This window comes from Delphinapterus leucas, chromosome 3 (genome assembly GCF_059928025.1).
Source record: "Delphinapterus leucas isolate spDelLeu-1000000601 "Yukka" chromosome 3, BTC_Dleu_Yukka2, whole genome shotgun sequence".
Lineage (NCBI taxonomy): Eukaryota > Metazoa > Chordata > Mammalia > Artiodactyla > Monodontidae > Delphinapterus > Delphinapterus leucas.
Window position 1 is genome coordinate 81,351,875 of NC_143131.1, and position 23,802 is coordinate 81,375,676.

At 33.5% G+C, this 23,802-nt stretch overlaps 1 protein-coding gene across 11 annotated transcripts in view; it reads right to left on the minus strand.

Annotated features, from left to right (window-relative positions):
• Positions 1-23,802, minus strand: part of CHD1 (chromodomain helicase DNA binding protein 1) — an 88,614-nt gene that overhangs the window by 56,282 nt on the left and 8,530 nt on the right. For all 11 annotated transcript variants that reach the window (XR_002647177.2, XM_089909147.1, XM_089909146.1 and 8 more), the window contains exons 3-8: positions 6,707-6,908; positions 5,561-5,668; positions 4,226-4,290; positions 2,143-2,292; positions 1,730-2,004; positions 142-367 (exon numbers count right to left, since the gene is read on the minus strand). Coding sequence is in view for 10 of the 11 variants with exons in the window: in XM_089909147.1 (XP_089765273.1) it covers positions 142-367; positions 1,730-2,004; positions 2,143-2,292; positions 4,226-4,290; positions 5,561-5,668; positions 6,707-6,908 (1,026 nt within the window). In the remaining variant the exon portion in view is untranslated. The remainder of the gene's footprint in view (positions 1-141; positions 368-1,729; positions 2,005-2,142; positions 2,293-4,225; positions 4,291-5,560; positions 5,669-6,706; positions 6,909-23,802) is intronic.

The following is a 23,802-nucleotide window of genomic DNA, read 5'->3' on the forward strand; positions in this document are numbered from 1 at the left end:
ATAACCCATCCCCCAAACACCATCTGTAGCACAAAATCTCCCATTTTGCCACTCATCATGTGAATCAGTTTGAATAATGAAGAAACTGAAAAAGAAATAAAGTTAAGCATCATTAATTTTTAACTCTAAGATAAAACATACCATCTTTTTGTTTCCTGATCTTTTTTCTTATAATTATCTAATTTTTTCATTCCTCTAACATTCTGCTGCTTAAGGGTTTCTTCTGTCTCCCAAGTATTGTGGATATGTGACCATCCTTTCCATTTAATTAAATACTGGATCTCTCCTGGTTCCTTGTTTTTTTCAAATCCTGCATTTGGGTCACCATCTGCTTCAACTGCATAGATGGTTGTAGTAGCACCAGTAGCTGAAAAAAAAAAGCACAATACATTCCATATAATTCTGTTATAGAAGCATTTCAACTCAAAATTCAAGAATATAAATAGAAAAATATATGCTCTTTTAAATAAAAAACAGGGTGTAAGAATTTATGGGAAATTATATTATACATTTATAAAAGAAACTCTGAATTCTAGAACAGAAAGATTATCTAATTTAATCCCCTCGGTTTTAAAATTAGAAAAAAAAGGTCAAAAAGACAGCAGCTCACATGAGATCATACAGCAATATATGATAACTGACGACTGAAACATTAATAATTGGAAATTAAAATAACTAAAAATCATCTTTAAAAACTACATTTCCAAAATCACTACGTGGAAAAGATATCTGCACCCCCATGTTCACTGTAGCATTACTTATAATAGCTAAGACACTTTGGAAAGAGCGTAAGTGTCCATTGACAAATAACTGGATTAAAAAAAACGTGATACATACATATACATGTACATATACAATGGAATACTATTCAGCCATATAAAAGGAGGAAATCTGCTATTTGTGACAACATGGATGGACCTTGAAGGCATCACGCTAAATGAAATAAGTCAAAGAAAGACATGCTGTGTGATCACACATATATGGAAAAGGGAGGGAGAAAAGGGAAGAATTCATAAAATGAGAGATCAGATTCATAGTTACCAGAGGTAGGGCAAGTATGATGAAGGTGGTCAAAAAGTACAAACTTCCAATTATAAGATAAATAAGTACTGGGTATGTAATGTACAACATAATGACTATAATAAGCACTCCTGTATGGTATACCTGAAAGCTGCTAAGAGAGTAGATTCTAAAAGTTCTCATTACAAGGGAAATTTTATTAAAAATTCTATCTATATTGAGATGACAGATGTTAACAAAACTTATTATGGTGATCATTTCACAATATATGTAAGTCAAGTAATTATACTGCCCACCTTGAAACTTATACAGTGCTGCATTGTCAATTATGTCTTAAAAAAACTGAAAGGAAAAAAATGTACGTCAAGGTAATTAAAAAGTAACTTACGTATTTGAGATAGAAGAAAGAAGTTTTAAACCAAACCATATGTCAAATTGAAAATACTTTAAAAACAACCATTTATTTAGGCATGGTAACAGAAAAACTCAAACGCACAGGTTAAAAATTCCCTAATATCCGCAACGTATGATGAGATCAAATGGATACTTCCTGGGAAGAAAATATTCAGGCTAAGCAAAGTATATTTTATAGCAAATAAGAAAAAAATCCACCCTCTTGGCTTTCAAAGTTGAAAAATCTTCAAGAAATACTTTACTCTAGTAAATATTACTGAAACAACCAAAAAATAAATGTTTTTTTAAAAAATACCTCCTTTTCTCCCAATCCGACAATCCATAAACCGTTCTATTGTTTCAAATTCCTCTTCCTCGGGTTGAGGAACATCCTCTCCACAGACTTCAAGTAGGTCATCAGAATCTGTTTTCATTTCTTCGTCTTCCTTATAGCTAATATTGACAGTTGCTTGTCGACGAGAGCTTCTTTTATCATTATCATAGTCTTCTTCATCCTCCTCCTCCTCCTCAGATGAATCAATCTGTCTCTTTTTTTGTCCAATAATCTTTTTTCCATTTTTTGACTTAGATCTAGTGAAGACCAGGGGAGAGAGGTGTTTTACAGAAATACTGGCATAAAAACAAGATTTGAGAAACTGTGAGAAAAACAACGAATACCTTCTATAACCAACAATTTTCAGAATCAAACCAAGAACATACTATACTTACCTATTTTGAGGTTTTCTACTTTTAACTTTGTTTTTTGGCTCATAATCAGATTCTGTTTCATCACAACTACTTTTATCTCTTTCTTCTTCAGATTCTGAATCTGAACCAGACTGAGATGGAGATCCTGACCCAGACATCTGCCAATCTTCACTGTATGTAAAATATATAAAGGATGTTATTCATACTTATCATATTGCAAATTATGTCTGATAAGATATAAAAATAATCAGGCTAAATTACATTCCAGCTGATATCAAAAATATTGCTTTCACCATTATAAAAATATTCAAATGTCTATAGAATAAGAAAAATGCTAGAAAATATTCTTCATAGATTTCTCCAACTCCATAGTTTTCTGTTAATTATTTAGTGATACCTCAATGAAAGGCAAATTAAGTGGATCTATTTTGATTATTAGTGTAGATGAAAACACAGTATGTTAATTTGAAGAGTCACAGTGTTTAATTTTGAAAACCTTGTATAATTATTATACTTGCCATTTCAAAAAGAGATTCTAATCCCTTTAATTTTCTGGAGATTGTGACTTTTAAAAACATACTCTTCAAAAATGATTTTTAAAATACAACACATTCATTAAGAAGCTTAAAATAAGGTATCAGAAAATGCAAAAACAAACAAAAAATTCCATCTTAACCAACATTCAATTATTACCTTAACTTTATTACTATTTTTAGTCTATTTAATCCCAATTAACATGTAAAGAAAAAAATATTGGACATATTGTTAATATTCTGCTATAATATAAACTTCAAATGAAAGATACACATTAAATTCTTACATATACACTACATCCTGTCTCACAGCTGCTGTGCTATACTCCATTGCTCTGCATGGCTTGCATCAATTATGACTGTGTTAAGGGTTACAAAAGCAAGCACACATGATAAAATTTGGTTTATGATAAAAAACATAATAGAGAAGCTAATTTTTTTATCTTGAGATTTTTTTCAGAGTTTGCACAGTAGACAATAGCAATAGCCAGGATATATGGAAGTCTCCGTTTTACATTTTTATAATAAATATTATGATTTTTATATCCAACCAAATCTATCCATCATCCCAAATTACTTTTGTTTTAAAATATTCTTTGCTTGCACCCATGCTAAGTTCAGAAATTACTAACTCAGTGGAAGAGTTACAGTTGATGAGGCACAGTAGTTGAAAATACACTTAGTAAAACAGAAGGCAGATATGAAGAAATCAGCCAGAAAGTAGCATAGCAATAAAAGGATAAAAAACATGATACAGTAAGATTCATGGATAGGATGAATGATCCAACAAATATATACAATAGATATGATCCAGTAAGACAGATACAATATATATCTATTAACTGTAGAAACAGAAGATTTACAGAATGGGAAAGAGAAAATGCCTAGAGATACAATGACTGAATTTACAGAAACTAGTAAAACTCATGAATCTTCACATTAAAGAAGCATAAAATAAAGTGCATAAAGTGGGATAAATAAGTAACAAATCCAAAGCTGGATGCACCAAAGTGAAAGTGCAGAATACCCAAGACAAAGAGAAAAATAAGAGACAAGACAATGGAACAATGAGAAACGAGGGGAAAAAAAACTCAGACCATCTAAAATATCGGAACTGAGATCTGAGGTACTCTTAACACTTCCTGGGTCAAGATCTTTAAGAAATTACAGTGAGTTTCTAAATGAGTTCTACAGAAGAAATAAATTTCATGTGCAGATAAATAGTAAGGATAGCTATTAACATCAGAATCACCTAAAATCTATCATCTGTTGGTCCCTACACTCCTATATAGGTTTCTCAAGTTATCAAGATTTTCTGATATTGTGACTAAGAAGATCTTTGAAGTTTAAAAATATATAGGGGAGAGGGGTTATAGGAGATAAACAAATGGTACAAAAAACTCAGGTTGTCACAGAAAGATAAAAGTTAAAAATTAATGGTTTAAATTAACCTAATAAAATGCCATGAACCAAGAAGTTCACTTTTGGCAACAATTGTTCATAAAGGAAGAAATACAAAATCATTAGGATTTTCTTGATATAAAAGTAATCAGTTGAACAAAACAGCATACTCTTTATGCTTTTTCCTTTTGACCTCACTCGATGAGTCATCAGAATCTTCACTGCTAGAAGAATCCTGTAGAGAAAAATATATAAAGTTAATGTTATTAATGATTAGAATTTAACCATAATACATTTTTATTACTTTTATTAACTTTTTATTACTTTACTACTTTTATTACTTTTTATTAACATTCACTTTAATAATAAAGGCTCTTTTTTTCCATGTTATGTTTATACCATTAATTAGCACATAAAGTAATTAATAACATTTTTATTGCAAATATGTAACAGCCAGTGTAATTAGGTAAACATCACAATGCCAGCATTTTGTATAAAATCTTATAATCTACTGGCTCTGGAGACTATTACTGTTGCCTAGTATGGCCTCAAAACGGAATCCTAATTGTTGGTATGTCAAACTTTCATTTAATATTTTTCTTCCTCATCAGGCAGCTTTTGATATACAAATATCCCCCACTCTTTGAAAGTTCAATTTCTACCACTTCACTTTTACAAAAAACCTTCATTGGTACCTGTTTTCACTAACTGAAAAAAATCCAAAGAGAATTTTTACTTTTACAAAAACCGGCAAAAAGCAAAAACAGTGTTCAGCATTTGTTTTGCAGAGAGCTGTTATAGAGGCAGCAAGGACGCGGAGCAGCGAGAACAGCACCTCCAGCTCCTTCCCTGGGAACTACACTCTGCATCTCAGCACTAGCTGCCATAATTCTGAACTGTGTCTGTGAGCATCTGTGCTTTATCTCCGTTTATTCTGCATAACAGTTAGCAAGATGTGTCCTAAGGAAATAGCTTCTTTGCTTTACACCATTTGGATTAGGAAAGGAACACTCTACTTTCGGATAGTTGGGGAAACCTACAGTTCTTCCTGAATGTCTTTGTGCAAACATACCTGCATGTGTGCTCATGTGCACACAGGAACTACATTGTTTACAGTTGCAGGCTATTCTTTTAAAAACATGTTGAGAATTCTCTTATTAATGTTCTGTACAAATATGACGTAACAATATGGTATTTCTTCATAGATGAGTGCATACATGTGTGTGTTTGTGTATGTGTATTTTCCTAGTATTCATATTTAGTTTATTCTAGTTTTGCTGTGATGAACAAATGCACACAAATTTCTGTTGTTTGCTTTAGAAACAAGAGGAAATTTGGATAAAAATATGTCTACATTTCAAGGCTATTGATACACATATTTAAATTTAGTTATTTTCCTATCCTTTTAAAACCCTTACTGTTTCTAGTAATTTCATAAATAGCTACCTAAATGATTACATATCATGTCTACTTTTCAGATAAGAGTTTTCACAATGAAAACTCACCTCTTCTGATCCACTATTAGATGAAGCTTGATGTTGCTGCTGCTGCTGCTGCTTCTTGAGCATTGCAGATCTCTGAACAGCCAGAATACTAGGGCTAGATTTCCAAAACTATAATAGAAATATAAACAAGTGAAGAACAAAGTTTTGAGAAAACTGGAAAAAGGTTAATTTATTGAAAAGTAGTACCAACATTTTCACTGCCTCCAAATAATAAATTAAGACTATTTTTCTTACTCACATTATACATAATACAATATTACTGCAATATAATTAAAATAAAATGCTGAGCTTTAGTTGTATATAAATAATTTATGGTGTTTTGAGTTTCACAATCAATCAATATGTTCTTTGGTATTAAGACTATTATTTTCAAAAAAGATGTGATAATATATGACACCAGTGCTACTCAAAGTGCGGCTGCTATTTTTTTTAATTGGTGTGAGGTGAAGATGAAGAGCTTGAGTCAGAATGCAAATCAACTAAGCACAGTTTTAGTTCAACTGACTTTTTGTTTTTGTTTGTTTTTGGTAGCAAGACTTCCTGAATGAAGGAAGCTGTATGTATATTCTGGCCCAAGCATCTTATCATGACTGGTATTCTAAGTAACACTACTGTATACTATTCTGAGATATAGACAAGTTTTAGTAAATCTTGTAATAGCCTTTTTTAAACAGAATGGCCCTTAGCCGATTCTACCATGTATCTTCAAGGAAGCAGAGTTCTATTAAAGTCTCCTATTAGCAATAAAGTATCTCCTCTGAAGACCTTGAAAGTAGAGATCACACTGTAGATTAACAAAAAGACCTCACAAAGCCTTACAGTTTTATCCATGAGACAATCAATGTTTATGCAACAATTTCTGCCTCAAAAAGAGAAAGTTTTGTATGTGTTCATTTTTATATGTGTTACAAAGTTTTGTATAGTTACAAAGTTTTGTATGTGTTCATATAGTTACAGACTGCTTCTCTTCCAAGCCAATCAGTCCACAGATACTGAACCACAAGCTTGAGAATCACTTAAAGTGTATTTTAATATTTGAAATCAACATTTTCTAAAAGCTAGATTAAGAATGCTCTAAACTAAAGCTATAAATTTTCCCAAAGTAATACAAGAAATCTACCTTTCATTGGATAGTTTATTTATTACCTCAGCTCCATCAACTTTCGGTGGTTTTGCTTGAACTTTATTTTCTCGGGAATTGTCTGACTCAGACTCTGACTGACTGCCCGATTCGGATCCAGAATCAGAGTCACTGCTACCTGACTGGCTACTGCTTCCATCACTACTGCTTCCAGAACTTGAACCAGATCCAGAGCCTGACGCTGACCCAGAATCATCATCCGACTGGCTACAATTAGAAAATAAACAGATTTCAAACAAAATTCATTAAAAAATTTAGTTTTTCTTAACTCAGCAAAAAGCCCCAGATCATTAAACCTTGTTTAGTTCATATGTCAACTGTCTATAACCAAACAAATAGAAAAGGAATTAATGTTAATCTCTGGTAATAACTGACATACTAGATAGATTTAGTACAGTTTGGGATAAAACACAAGCAATCAGATCACAATCTTCCTCCAAGATAATGAACAAAACCTACCAAGTACAGAATCCTGGGCTAGAAAGTTGGGAAAACAAAAAGTTTAAGCCGCAGTCCCTATCTTTAAAAGGCTATTTGATGTAGTAAACATAAAGAATGAATTCTGTGAAGAAAAGGTTAAATGTGTTAAAAATTCTTATAGCAAAAGGTAGAAAACAAATTAATTTACAGTTTCAACTTGTTTTCAAGTTTACATTTTATGTTCTATCATCTCAGGGGAATGTAAATTATTACCACTAAACTATGATAAAATACAATTTACTAAAAAATAAGATCAGTAATTGCTTCTCTGAGAAAATTATTGAATCTTTTATGGTTCCTTAGTAATAAATCTGAAATAGAAAATTCTCAAATCTTTCCTAGCCTCTATACACACACATGTGAAAGCAATTAATAGTTCAATGAGAATATCTCATTCTCCAGTACTTATTTTCAGTCCAAAGTAGTCTAGAGATGGTCTGTACTAAATAAATGATTGTATAACTTACTATTATCCAAAAGGCCATTTGTTCACTTGGTGTTTCCATTTGAAATTGTTGAAAACCAGGGCATTAAATTTTTGAAATACATGGTAGACTCAGCTTTTGATGTAATTTCATCTGGCTTCATGAGAAACAACCGGTAATATACACCAACACACAGCAAAACTCAAGCTTCAGGTTCTCTTGCTGTAATTTTCAGAAATACCACCAGATGGAGGTATTACTCTAAGAAAATGCTGCAATATCAAAAAGTAATCCCTTTCTAAAAGTAATTTCTCCTTTTCGAGAGCGAGAAGTTTCTACATGGAAACACAGACATAAAAGTTTTCAAGAAGACTTTTGATTCCAAAAGTTAGATATAAATTAAAATGCTTAAGGTGTGAACAAACATATGCCTATTTTTAAAATCTGGGAATCTAGTGGAATATGTTTTTCTACATTTCTACCACAATTTCTACCCTCTAGACACCTGGTTCAAGAACAGCATAGTGTCTTTTAATTAAAAAACAAAAACAAAATTTACCATACTGTATTTTACTTGGATCCCTTGAAATTTCAACAAGAATATCAGAGAAGATATTTTTCCTGACACAATTTTATTTTTCCTTTAACCCACTAGGCAAGAGACGTTTTTCAATTATTCAATAAACCTTACTGAGAACTTTCATTCGTTAGGCACTGGGAAGACTGAGATGAGACAAAGTCCTTACCATTAAAAGAACTTCTAACCTGTTATGGAGAGACAGTCATGTCAACCAATAAATACCACTCTGGGCATATTTAAGATAACTGAACTAGGAGCATGCGCAACACTGAAGATACAAACAAGTCAGGTACAGTAATCGGGGAACATTTAAAGAAAGTGAAGATGAACTAATCCCTTAGGAAAGAAGAATTAAGCAGAGGGGTATCATTTTAACTGCTTACAAGCTTCTTGAGGGTACTGTTTATTTTTCCCAGCATACCTTACACAGGTGGGCGCTCAGTAAATACCTGAAAAGTAAATGGACGGATGACTGAATTTGGGAACTATCATGAGCCTATATTGTTAATTATATCTTGATTAGTCATGAAGTAGCTAGTCAAAATTCCTTGTTAATAAATCAAAATTCTTAAGTGAATGTAGGAATCTTCCTTTCATACTCTAGGCAAAAGTTGGCTGGAGATAAGCTAACAGCCTGAGCCTAGACTACTCTAAAGGCATATGTTTATTATTAGAATGTCTTCACCTTAGGTATTAAAAGTATAAAGTATTTATTTTATTTAGTTGTTTATAGCAGGATTAAGAATAGACAAAGAATTAGTAAGGAATGTTTTATATACTTCCATAGAATGAACTACAGGATATAGTTAGGTAAAAAGAGCAAGATACAAAAGTGTTTATAGTATGCTTCCTTTGTATATGAAGGGGGAAATGCTTACGCATAGTTGCTTATGCTTCTGAAAAAAGCAATAATGGCAGCATAAAACAATTAAATTAAAAATGGTTACCTACAAAGGGAGGGGAAGAAGAAAGTAGAGGGAACAAGGATTGAAATGAGTTGTCAGTTTCTGAACCATGTAAATGCTTTACATAATTTATTTTAAAAGGAAATCCTAACAATTGAGAGAAAATATATATAGGTTCGGGGGCGGGGGGGGGAATCTATATTCAGACATAAAATTCTGAGCGAAAATAGGTGAAAAGCCTCTCCCTAATGAAGTAATTCTATTTCAGCCCACTGCTGCATATGCTCTTTCTAGACAGCCACTGCTCATAATGCTCTTTCTAGAATAAAAATTAAACATGGCCTAACTTGAGAAGTTTTCAGTGTTTCTGTAACAAAGGTCAAACACCTATGAGGTGCAGGAATTTGTCTCTGCCAACCTATCTCCAGCCACTTTCCCACATAAACCCTTAGTTTTAGTGATAGCAAACTACTTGTAATTCTCTGAGAGCTAGTTTCTCTTCCCACTTCCTGCTTTTGCATAATTACTTCCCTTTTTTTTCCCCACTATATAATTTCTACTTGAGCCTCACTTCATGGGTACTTCTCCATCAAATCTCTCTTGACTCCAACATTAAATCACCTGAACATTAAATCAGGCTTAACTCAGCATTCCCACAGCATCCTGTACCTATTACGATCTTGCCCGTACACACATCATATAATAATCACTGTAGTTTTCTGTTTTCTTTTGTTTTTTGGTATCCTACCTTTGGTATTCTACCATATGTTCCTGGAATTCTTACTTGTTCTTTGTATGCTGAGCACTAAATGAAGGGCTCAATATATGTTTGGTGGGTGGATAAATGTCATAAGCAAACAAATCAAAGATATACATGGATACAACGTCTTACATAAAATTCACAAATCGAGTTTGACTATAAAAAATATTTCTAAGCTCCAATTAACATTTTATTTATTTAGGTAGTAATCAATAGCACTGATTTTTTAATACAACATAAGTATCTGTATACCACTTAAGAGTTATTACTTATATTAAACCTCACTAGCCCAACAGTAATAAGGTGGTAGATTATTAAAAACACTGAATTCTTTTCCTCATCTTTCTCAATTTACCAAAAAAAAAAAACCCACCATCATGTTTATGGGTACTTTGATAAAATTATAGTTTTCTTAGGGTAAATTAAGTAGAAATACAACATTTAAACATAAAATAGCAATTCAAATTAAAGTTTCTTTTCAAGCTTGTTTCTATGCTCAATTTCAAATATAAACAAGAGAGTAATATAATGAATTACCATTTATCTAACAACCAGCTTCGCAATTAACAACTCATACCAATCTTGTTTCAAAGAATCCAGCTTCCCACAAACACACAATCTCAAACATGTTAAAATTTCATCCATAAATACTTTAGTACTCATATGTAAAAACAAACAAAAAAACTCCTATTTTAAAACATCCACAAAATGAGTATCATTGTTAAAACAAAATCACTTATTCCTTAATGTTAAATATGATATTATTATTAAATAGTATTAAATATCCAGTTTAGTTTATCTCTTTAGTTGATTTTGTTTCTTCATGGACTGCAAATCCAAACACAGTTCATATACTGCAAATGAATCACGTATTTAAAGTCTCTTTCATTAACCTGACAGTTCCCTCTCCTTTTTTTTTCCCCTTGCAATTTATTTTGTAGAATAAGTTGGGCAGTTTTTCCTGCAGACATTTCCTGCTTTCCAGATTTTACTGACTGCATCTCTGTGGTATTATTTCACAGATTTTTCTGTCCCTTGTATTTCTTGTAAACTGTTTGATCTAGAGGCTCAGATTTAAATTCAGTTCTTCTTGGCAAGAATGTATTTTAAGAGTTGTTGTGGACTTCTATTAGAAAAAACAATGTTTGGTTGTCTCTTTTTGTATGAGGTTGTTTGATCTGTGTGTACAGGTTATTTTCAGCCTTATCCTTCCATTATACAGTTCCTCATAACCCCTACAGGGAATTCATCCACTATTTATTTAGAGGCAGTAAAATGGTGATATTATATCATTCTTTATTTACCCATTATATCATTTCTTCACTAGTAGGTGGAATACTTCTTCTATAAGGAGAAAATTTCCCTCACCATATTTGTTAACTTTGAGGTACAGTTCATACAGGAAATGCACTTGCATTTCTTTTCCTTCTTTTCCAGCTTTCAAAATGTTAGCATCCTTTCAAAGTAAGTAGACCAGTAATTTTCTAAGTCTCATTATGAACTCATGCATTTGAAGGTATTTGATGAGTTTTAACAATCCATTATCATTGTTAATGCCCAAATTGTCCCCTCTTTAGCGAACAGGAAACCCTTTACTACTTCCTGAATCCTTTTCACAAGACCTCAAGTCGTCTTTGATAGCTTCCTCACTTTCTGGTCTGATGAGATGAACCACGCTTATCTTATATATTTCTTGCCTCAGACTGTAACTCAGGCATTTCATCAAAAAGCCCTGCTTCTGTTTAAGCTGGAAATTAAACTGCAATCTGAGTACTAGGTGAGCCTATTACTACTGGATTGGTCATTGTTTTTAAGATTTTTTTTTTAATAAGATGAGCTAGGATACGTGTATTTTTAGAGACAATGAATTAAGAGTTTACACTGTAATTCCAAGTCAAATTTGTAGGTTTTTTACTTCTCTGATTTTATATTATACCATCACTTGGGTTGAGTTTCTTGGTTCCAAATGACACTAATAAAATTATTTGCTTTATCTTAGAATATACATAACAGTTTCAAAATAGCAATAACATTGATTAACAATGTTAACTAAAAGTTAAGACGTCTTAACTTTTAGTTAAGACGTCTTAACTAAGTTAAGATTTCTTCACAATTCTTCTTGGACTTCAGGAATACTCACCCCTACTATCAAATTACTGCTTTGAAGCCAACTAAAATAGTGATATTTTATTAGTGATATTAGTTTTGATCACCAAATTTCTGTATGGTCACTAATTTTGTTTAATTAGGGTCATTTGCTTTTTTTTCATTTTTAGGAACTGCTTTTTATTCACTTTGATCTAATGTTGCTTTATTATTTACTTGGATCCAACCTGAGCTACCAAAGTTATCATCAAAATCCAGCTTCCATCCTTGTCTCCTCTACACCATGACCTCTCTCCCCCTTCAGAAATTATTTTTTTAAGTTTTTCACTTATTTTCCCTTTTTCAATATAAGCAATTATGAATAAGAGTATATTTATATTCCCTTTTCACAAATGATCATTAACGTATTTACAATCTTATATAAATGTCATATTATACACACATTGTATCCTGGAGGTCATTCCATAGCAGTGTAGGGATACAGTCCCCTTTCCTTTATGCAACTGCATATACTCCATTTTGTAGATACACCATAGTTTCAACCTGTCCCTCAAAGATGAACCAGTCTTTTGATACCACAAACAATGATACAAAAAAATGACCCTCTGCATATCTTTTTTGTATTTATGGCAGTGTATCTTCTTATTTGCTATTTATCAACCAATGTAAATATATCCCCTTTGAAATTTTAAATTTACAATCACCTAGCACCCAGGTCTTGATTGCTAAATACAAATCCACACTTAAGTAAACTAGAAGTCCTTTGAGAAATGGCAGATTCTAAGGCTGGGACAGGGAAGGCACCAGATGAACCTAAACAAGCTTGCTGTGCCAAAAAGCAAAATACTAAAGAGAAAAGAAGAAAAAACAGGATATGGGAGCCAACTTGAAGGGGCTTCCATCAGCTCAATCTGATTTGAGCATCAAAACAGACAGTAAAGGATTATTACCTAGTAAATAAAACAGGAATCCTCAAGTCCATGCTTATGATAGGTAGGTAGGTAGAAAGACAGACAGACAGATGGCAGATGACAGGCTGAAAGAATTCTGAATGCCAACTGGTAAATGTGGACAGAGTGGCAGTGTTAGAAAATTACCATTTTGCAATCATCATAGAAAACACTGGTTCAGGCAAAAATCATCAAAAGATGCTAAATCTAGGGGGGAGTTTGATGAGTAAGATATTTACACAGTCTCAAAGTATCTTCTCACAAATTGCTTATTAGCTGTATTAATGGATAAATTAGAAACTACAGTGGAAAAACCAGATATCACCCTGTCCTGGTGATCAAAACTAATATCACCAATAGGGACAGACAGACATTATGAGCCTCCAGATTTGATACCTTTGTGAAAGACATATCATCACTCACACAGTCCTCCAGCCAGGGGATGCAGAGTGCAGGGGATGTATAAATTGCATCAAATCATAAGTAAACATAAGACAAACCTAAATTGAGAAATATATTCTATAAAATAACTAGCCTATAGCCTTCAAAATGCTAATGTCATGAAAGACAAAGAAAGAGAAATTGTTTCAGATTAAAGGAGATTAAAGAGACATGACAGCCAAATCCAATTTTAGACTGAACCCTGTACTGAAAGATGACTGGGATGATTGACCAAACTGGAATACAGAATAAAGATTAAAGTATTATATTAATGTAAATTTTCCTGAATATAATAACTATACAGGGCTTATATAAGGGAATTCCTTGGTTCTTAAAAATATATATACTGAAGTTTTAAAAGCATAAATGGATATGATTTTTGCAACCTGCTCTCAAATTATTCAGGAAAAATAAATACATATTACATAAATATCATGTATATAAACATATATGTATAAAAAGAAAGAATAAAAGGGAAATGTGGCAAAAAGCTAAAAATCAGTGCATCCAGGCAGAAGCATATTACAGGAACTATTCTTGCAACTTTTCTGTAATTTGAAATTCTTACAACTTTTCTGTAATTTGAAATTAATTCAAAATTGAAATGTTAATAAACAAAAATAACTTTTTCCAATACCACAAGATTGTGTCACTAATATTCAATATTGTGGTATCTCATATTCAAGTAGTAAAAGGTACAAAGATGAGGAAATTTTAAAGCTGCAGAAGTCAAATGCATATGAAACAGGCAAGTAAGTAAACATTCAGTGGCATGAAAAATAAAATATCTAATATTCAGCCAATAAAATGGCCAAGCTGAATAGGTAAAAATATAAGAACTGCATAAAACTTTTCCTTAAGAGATATGGAAAGATAAAAACACTAAGGAAGGGAAATTAAAGACCACCTGTATACAACAGCTGCCTCAGAAACTGCTGGTCACCCAACTCAGCATGTCTTCTTTTCCTTAGTAACAGAAATCCCAATGTTATGGTCTACAAAGTATAAAAAAGTGTACAGCAAAAACTCCTTGCAGCTAAAGTATGGCTATTAGCTAAAAGTTCTGACAAATGAAACATAAGCAGAAATGTTGGGTTGTACTTCCCAGAAGGCTACTCAACCGGGCTGACTCAGCTAGGAGATGCTCCCTTTTTTGGCCCTTCTGATTTGCCTTCAAAATTTCCAGCTGTCTGACAGTAGGAAAAGTACTCAAAATTCACATTTGCAAGGTTCTTTTAGTATAAAAGCCAATATTCTTTTCCAATATTCCCAAGGTTATGGTAAGTGAATGTTCTTAATAACCTGAGTGACCATGAAAAATTAATATTCTGTTCAGTAAGACATTAAATCCATTTTTAAATTGTTTTATTCAAGTTAAGTTTTTAGGAGCTTTAGTGCAGCTATCATCAATGGTTTACTTCCTCATGAGTTCCACATAACTAAAATGTTATGATTCTGTATGTATGGATTGGCTCTGAGAAATGCTTTTCAAATTCTAACAAACATCAAGATGACCATCCCTCTCCAAGTTTTCAATTACATATGCCTTGGCCCCATCTCATAGCCTCTGGTGAAGCTAGTACCTTGAGTTTTAATGACTCACTTTTGTTCTTGGGATAAAATGACTAAAATCTGATCTCTGCCTACCTCTCCAATTTATCTTAAATGTCTCTATTCTGCACCCTAGTCTCACTAACCTCCTTTAGCCCTTGAATTTGCCATGCTTTCTCACCTCACAGCCTTGGTATAAAGCAATTCTCCCTACCTGGAAAACTTGTTAATCTTCATCCCACCTTCTTCCCTAGTTCTAGACCTCTTCCCCCAGACTACATTAGACATCTAGCATGGTATCTGGCACTTAGTGTATGCTTAAAATAAACTAGTATGAGCACAGGGGTGTTTTACTTAACAACTGTATCCCTACTTTCTAGCACTCTACCTGACATATTCTGAAAATATATTTGTGAATTAATAAATGGCTAATACTACCTCCTCATTACTTTTATTCAAAAACACCATAAGCCTAAATCTTCCACAGAAATTTTCTTGTTCTTACTCCTGGCTTCTCTGCCTCTACTTTTCTCTTTTGGGTTTTTTCTTCTTCCAAGTCATCTAACTTAAAACTGTTTTGGAGAAAATAATTTTAAGAAGAAATTTTTTCTTCCTTTTTTTTTATTTTGAATAATCAGACGATCTGAAAACACCAGGTCCACTTCCCACATGGTCACAATTGTCTATATCTAAGTAGCACTGGTTCCTTTTGATGAAGGATATGACCTCCAATTCACCAGTCGCCTCCCCTAAACAAATGTCTTATACCTGGACAGCTTCATTCATTTATGTTATCTGTTTGGCCCTTATGGCTCCTTTTCTCATTTATACTCCAATTAAGACAAAATTTTTAATATCTCTTTATAGCTTTCAAAATATTTTGGTAAAACGAATTCCATTTTATCCTCACCACGAAAAAATGTCCTTGAAGGCACATATAGGGAGACTTCATAAACTGTTTTCAGAGAAGACAACCCTTCTAAGGTCCCAGCTTTAAGGAGACTTAATTCTGTAGTCAAATACTAAGTTCCAGTCCCAATCCCAGCACCCTGGGGCCCCTTCCAAATATCCTACGTTGTCCTGTTTGCTCAGAGCTTACTGCTCTGACTTTGAGTTCCGTTCTGTTCCTGGCACATCAAAGTTTTCTCTAAAGTTCAGCTGCACATCTACTTTTTTCTCCTTTGCTCTATATTATTTAGCATTTTCACGTGTTTGTGGGTAGGAAGTGCTTCAGAGTGAGAGTCTATGTTAGCTCAGCCCAGCCTATAACAGAATTGCAAGACCTCCTTTCTCTATACTCAACTTTCCACTCTTATCAGTCCTTTGAACTAAAGAAAACACTACTACCTATACTGAGTACTTGAAAATGATGTACTCTCAAGTGAATAAACAAAGATTCTTCTATGTTACAGGAAAAACATGCTTTTTTATCACAGGAATTGGAAACTAGCCTGCAATGGAACATAAAGAAAGAATGAATAAAATAATGACCTTCTAAGAAAGTGGTAGCAACGGACAGCTGCTTTCCTTACCACCAGATTGCCAACAGAAGAAACTGGCCCTGATAAATCTTGGAATAGATTGAAAAGTCAAAAGAAAGTAATACTGAAGTGGGTGTAGAAGTACTGAGGAGGAATGAAAGGAACATCTCAAAACAGTAGCACTAACGAAGAAGAAAAAAACACTGTGTATTTAAACATCATATGTAAGTTAGACTACCTTTATCAAAGGCTTAAATCGACGATTTCATTTTAAAAACATATCCATTTGTTTACTTCTTTACTTCCTAATATGTAAAGATTTTCTTTCTAATATATCACATTTCCGTAATTTTTCTTTCCTTTTTTTAAACTGGTAGAATTTAGATGAATTAGACTCTGGAGAGGAGGAGGGGAAGAGAAGTTATAGGATACATTGATAAAAGGTAAACTGATTTTATTATAATAGAGGCTTGTGTGCCTGACAATTACAGTAATAACTTATTCATTATATTACAATAAATAGAACTGTATTTGCAATCAAAGAACTGTATTTACTGTTCTAAAGAACAAGCATATTGCACTAAATTCTCACTTTACGCCTTGCTCCCTTCCTCCTTAACTACTGCTTAATTGTCAATACCATTCAAAAGGACTTCTTTGAGGGAGTTTTTGAAAGAATTTTTTGACAGACATTTGTGGGGAAATTCGGGACTAACTTGATGGTGTTCTGAAATTCAACTGACTTATTTTCTCCTCCCCTCCTAGCCCTTTTGTCTCATTATATGTATATATTTACACCCATTAGATAAGCCTCAGGTTTCTACCACATGGAAATAATAAACATACTTAAGGATTACTGTGAAGATTTAAAAAAATGTAAAGCATATTATCTGACATATACTAGGAGCTCAATATTAATAGCTATTAGAATTTTAAAAACTGATTTTTTTCTCCTGAGTTCAAGATCAGAATCATTACTTCAAAATTTGCGTTAGGTGTTCTTTGGACTGTCATAAGTATAAATATATAAAATGTCTATGCATAAAACCTGTAGAAATACTAACAATTTCAAAACAAACTAATAAAAAAAGGAAGACTTGGTGATTACTAACTAGTGCTATGTGCCAAACACTGGGTTCTCATCTAATCCTTTCATTTTCATATAATAAATAAACAAGCTGAGGTTCAGAGAAGGCTAAGTGAAGAAAACAAACACTAATATTATGAAGAATTGAAAGAAAATTCAGAAAAATGAAAGCCACTAATTTCTTAGGATGATAGGAGTGATTTATTTTTAATATCCCTTGATGTTGTGCCATATGAATGTTGTCTACTTGCCCCTCCCCACTCACCCAGTATCCACTGTGCTTGCCCCTTGGTATTACATAACTGGCACTCCAGTTTTAAATGGCACATGCCAACCTAGCTAAAGATTAGATTTCCCAGCATCTCTTTCAGCTAGGTGTGGCCATGTGAACAGGTTTTGGCCAATGGATTATGGCTAGAAGTGATGTGAAATTTCTACATCTTCACCTTAAACATTAACTGGCTTGCCTTAAATCCTCCCCATTCCCATTTTCTTCCTGTTGACTGAAGATGGCAACCACTGGAGCAATAGAAGCCACATGTTACAGATAACAAAGCTGTCCTACTAGCCAGAGTACCTGGATAACCTCAAGAGGTAGAGCTCACTTACCTGATAATGAAAAGAAGTAAGTATTGGACTCTAGTATATATGGCACCTTAATTGGTTCTCTAACTGATATGCTATAATAATGTTTTTGCAATAAACACTTTTGAAATAACAAGTTTTATACATATGTAATTTGAATTTGTTTGCTCATCTCTTCAACTAACAAGTATTGAACAAGAGTTTCTAGCAGGGACAAAATGCCATGGGAAAAGTAAAACTTGTGAGAATCAAAGATATAAGGATGATGATAAAAAAAAAAGGAAAAAAAGACATAAGGATGGATCTGCTGTTGATTGAGGAACCGGAGGTAGGGCAAATGAAATTAGGCACAAGGCTTCATGGAGGGAGTAATTTTAGAGCTGGGTATTGGTGTATTCCCCACACTTTCCCTCTAGAAAACACTTCTTCTCTGAGGCAACTGATAAAACTTCTCACTCTTTAAGATTACTCAAAAATATCCTATCCTTCATGTAACTTTCTCCAATTTCTCTAGGGACAGGTCATTGTTCCAGCCCATGTGTTCACAATATTTTGCTCATATGTTACTAATAATTCCTTCACAATATTACAAATTATGCTTATACATGTATCTCTCTTCTAACTACATCCTGGAATTCATTAACTTGGGGCCTTTAGTTATTTTTATAGACCATTATCCACTTCAACAGGGCTAGAGAAACAATATGGAAATTAGCAGGTACTGAGTACTTACAATTAAAAAAAAAAACAAATTAGTGGTCAAAGGCAATGGCTTTTAAACTTTTTGGATGACTTAATTAATAAATACATTTTATATCATGATGTAGTATACACATGCACACATGTAACGTAACAAAAGTTTGATGAAGTAATACTCTACAAAAGGAACACTATTAGTTTACATTATTCTCTTTCATTAAAAAAAATTCAGTTATGGTCCTCTAAGGTGTTGCAACTCACTATTTAAAATATATTAGCATAGAAGCAGTCACTTAGAAAATGAGAAGGGTTCAGCTAGATGATAACTAAGATCAGATCACCTTCAAATTCTATAAAATTACACTGTATTAAAATTTGTTATCCTTATCTTTCACTACAGGCTATAAAATAACTATCAAAGGTTTGAGAAAATCTGGAAAGTATTCATCCTCATGGGTCTGAAAACCAGTTACTGCCTTTGTTAGGAACTAAAGAACACACACAACAGCTCCTTTTAGCATTCTAAATTACCAATCCAATGCAAAATTCTATCATAAACTTCTTAAAGTACAGTATTATTCTTAAAGTCTCTAACTGAATAAATGAGAATAAAACTGCTAGAAATAGGTGCTAAGAAAGGTAACATTTAGCAAGACTAATTTCAAAGATGACTGGGTTTAGTCATGCTGAATCTGAGGTAAAGGCAGTAAACTCAAAAGTTTCTCTAATAAGCATTCAGGGAATCAGATGAGAAATAAGGACTACGTATACATACACTTCAAAGTTACTTAACAAGTTTCATAAAACATGTATGAAATTTGTTATAATATCAATGATATGATAAAACCCTCTAATTCTATTATTTATAATTATAACAAGTAGGCAAAACTTAACGTTTATATTTTTTCCCCATTAGTATTACCTATCATGCGGAAGTCTAACACATGTAGAAATTATATAATGTTTCAAAACAATCCACAAAGTAATTGAGGGGAGGAGTAGTAGGTAGGATTTACAGATTAAACTAGATTGACCATGAGATGAAATATGTTGAAACTAGATGACATATACACGAGGGTTCACTTTATTATTGTCACTACTTTTGCATATGTTTGAAATTATCCATAATTTTAAAATGAGCACAAAGAATAAAATAAATGTCTACATTTAAAAGTTCAATCTTTAAAAGATTAATCATTTGATTAATTTGCTTTTTTAAAAAGGTTTTTTAAATACTTATATGCTTTTAAATTACTTTAATGAATACTCTCACAAGAAAACAAAGTTCCCAGCGCTATATATTTTACTTTCTAACAAAATTATTTGTAATTTGGTATTCATCACAGTCTGCAGATACCCATGACAGTGTGCTGCACATAAGAACCTGCATCTACCGTGTCATTTACTGAAAAAAAAAAGTGAAATGATCAATGTAGTACAGTATGACTGAGATAAACTACTGTACACTAGGTCAAACCTTTGGTATAAAATACATGCTAAAACTGGAATAAGGAGATTATTTACATTTTCAGCTCTCATGTACCCCTAATTGTAATTCTTTTCTTATAAAATTTCCTTTCAGATCAAACTTCTTCCTTTTATTAATGTAATTCAGGATTTAGTAATTTAGAACTGGAAATACTATAGTATTTGCATCAGATGGCAATCATCATATTATAATCTACCTCAAGCACAAAAACAAGAACAGCCTTCTTTGAGGGAATTTAGACTAACTCCACTCTTTTCCAATGGCCCCAATCCTTTACATATAAACTCTTCAGCATAATGTATTGCCTTCTAACATCATTTTTCCTCAGTATAAAAAATTATTCTTTGCTTTTTGCCTAAGCCTGTCAAAACACCTCACCACCATAAAAGCCACACTGCAAGGACTTTTAACATGCGTAAAATTTAAGGCTACCCGAGGTTTTAAATGGTCTCTCAAAAACAAACAAAAAAAAGCACAAAATTTCATTCTGATATTGGGTTTGATACAGAGATTAACCATCTGTCTTATGATCAAATTTCCTTGTCTCCTACCTTTGAACTGCTGCAGACTGTATCTCTCTGTATTTACCATACCCACCTGATACTCAGACATTAAAGGTTTAGGTCTCTTTCTTGATTTTAAGTTTTAGAGAATAATCTCAAATTTTAGCATCTTATGATATTCATTACATAGTAGTTGCTCAATCATCTAAATAACTATCTGAGGACAGAGAACTGTATTTCTAAAAGCAGTGAGATGTGAAACAGCTAATGAAAATGGTTTTCATTGAGAAAAGTGCTCCCCACTATTTTTGTGCCTTATGCCACAGCTCTGATAGATACTGTAGACAGTGGATCCCATAAGCCAGTACTGTTTAGCCAGAACTTTGTGTGTCTCTGTATTTTAACCTCAATAACTGAAATCTCAATCTATCCACACCAAAGCAACTTTCAAATTCAGTTTAACATTTATTTAAAGTTGAATTCTTAGCAGTCACCTCATATCACAATGACAGATAATATACTCCTAATTATAAACAGCAATTTTCTCCGTCATTAATACACAAGAACTTGATTCTGGTACAAGAGATTCCTAGAGTCTCTCTCTGAAACCAGTGGGTCTGACCAGTCCATTTACATGGGTAATATACTCTCCCATGGGTATCTCTTAATACACGTAGTGTTTATTCAGCTATGCTTCCTTTTTTCCTCCTTCCTCCACCTGGGACTAAACCATCCAAAATTTCAGTATGACACTAAACAAACCTCAGGGTAAAGAACTGCTAAACTAAGATGTCCAACACATTCTCTGCACTAGGGAACTTGTACTTCTTTTACTGGGGGACTATGAATCCTGTGAAAACCTTCCTCTCCATCATGTTTCTCAATATACACCATTTGTTCTTCTTTTCTTTCCAAACCACATCATTTCTGATCATTAAGATTACAAAAGTTCAAAAACTCCATGAAGACTTCCCATATAGCCCATTACCTCACTCCAGTAATTTGCCCAATTCCATTTTCTTTCACCTCACCTGAATGCCTATACAACCCCATGAGTTTGAGCATAGTCACTTGATTGTGTACTTAAACTTGGCTATTCCATTATCACCTCTAGATCAAAATAATCTTTCTGCAACTTAATTTATAATTTCAAAACATGGCAAGATACTGAATGACTCCAGGTAAATAGTTTCATATATATTCATATAAATTTAATATGCCTATACATTTCCGTGGGAATTTTGTTAAAATGAAAATTCTGATTCAGTAGATCTGGGACACAGAGGGCAACTTTTAGGGTAAAGTAATCATTCTGTACAGTACTGGGGTGGAGGATAAATGATTCTATGCATTTGTCAAAACCCATGAAACTGTATATCACAGAGTAAATGTAATATATGCAAGTTTAAAACATAAACCCATGTGACTGAGGATCCCAGGATAGAATGCAAACTGATATATGAATCTAACTATTACAAACTTATGACATAACCACACTGAAGGGGATGAGGGGAAGAAAGCTACCTCAAGTAACTTTGGAAATCAGTGTTCTGACTAGAAACCATAAGGCTAAATATAATAGGAACTGTACACTGTACATAGACACTGTATTTTAGTTGGTAAATCTGTTTCTTCTGGGAGTATAGTCTAAAAATTCTGAAACTACTTTACTTGTATACTGAGGTTGGAGTACATGCATGGTGGATGGCAGATGGTGGGAGCCAAGTTTCTCTCTATTAGAGATGGAAGTTATGAAGGTACAAGAAAGGAAGATTAGGATGAATCCTGTAGTATAGGATTAGAATTGGAGACAACAGTACTAATTCATGTTTACCCTAATATGCACACAGATGGGGGCTTCCCTGGTGGCACAGTGGTTAAGAATCTGCCTGCCAATGCAGGGGACATGGGTTCGAGCCCTGGTCCGGGAAGATCCCACAAGCCATGGAGCAACTAAGCCCGTGAGCCATAACTACTGAGCCTGTGCTGTAGAGCCCACGAGCCACAACTACTGAGCCTATGAGCCGCAACTACTGACGCCCGCGTGCCTAGAGCTCGTGCACCACAATGAGAAGCCTGCGCACCACAACGAAGAGTAGCCCCTGCTCACCGCAGCTAAAGAGAGCCCGCGTGCAGCAACGAGGACCCAACGCAGCCAAAAATAAACAAACAAATAAATAAAATTTTAAAAAATGCACACAGATGGACAGACACAGAAACAACTATAGATACACATGGTTTAGTATATATAAACATCTATAGATTGATATAACTCTGTCTACTCTGTCTACTGAGAGGACTTCGAAGCAGTGACACCTGAGTAGCAACCCAGCACCCAAATCTTGGTTTCTAATTACCCTTTTCTCCAATAAAAGAAACCAGCCAGGGCTCTTTGGAGAAATGGTTGATTCTAGGGCAAAAGAATGGGAGGGTGTAAAAAGAACACAGAAGCCAACTTGAAAGCGTTCCCAATGGGCAAGGCTAAAACAATTTGAACAATAAAATTAACCTACTGGATTATAACCCAAAGAATAAAATATACATAATAAGTCCGTGCTTATATAAGTGAATGACAGAATTAATGAGGGAGAAGTTATTTCTTTATAGAAGAATTCCATTTAATATTATGTAGTTACTCCCTCCCAGCAGGAGACAGAACTTAATTCCCACCCATGCCACCACACACATCCCTTGAGAGTGGGCTAGACATAGTGACTTACTTCCAAAGAATACACTATGGAAAGAGAAAAACAGTAACTTTATAGTGGAGAAACCTGGCAAATACTACCTTGGTCAAATGATAAAGGTTAACATCATCAGTAATGTCAAGTGGATATTCTGCTCCCCATATGATGTGACCAGTAGAGCACTTCATCTCTGTGATGCTCTTTCTAAAAACTGGTAACTGATAACCCTAGTTTATCCTAGCAAAAAAAATCAGACAAATCCAAATTGGGGGATGTTTCATAGGATACCTCGCCAGTACTTCTCAAGACTGTTAAAGAAATTAAGGAAAGACTTAGAAACTCTCACAGATCAGAGGACACTGGGGAGAGTTA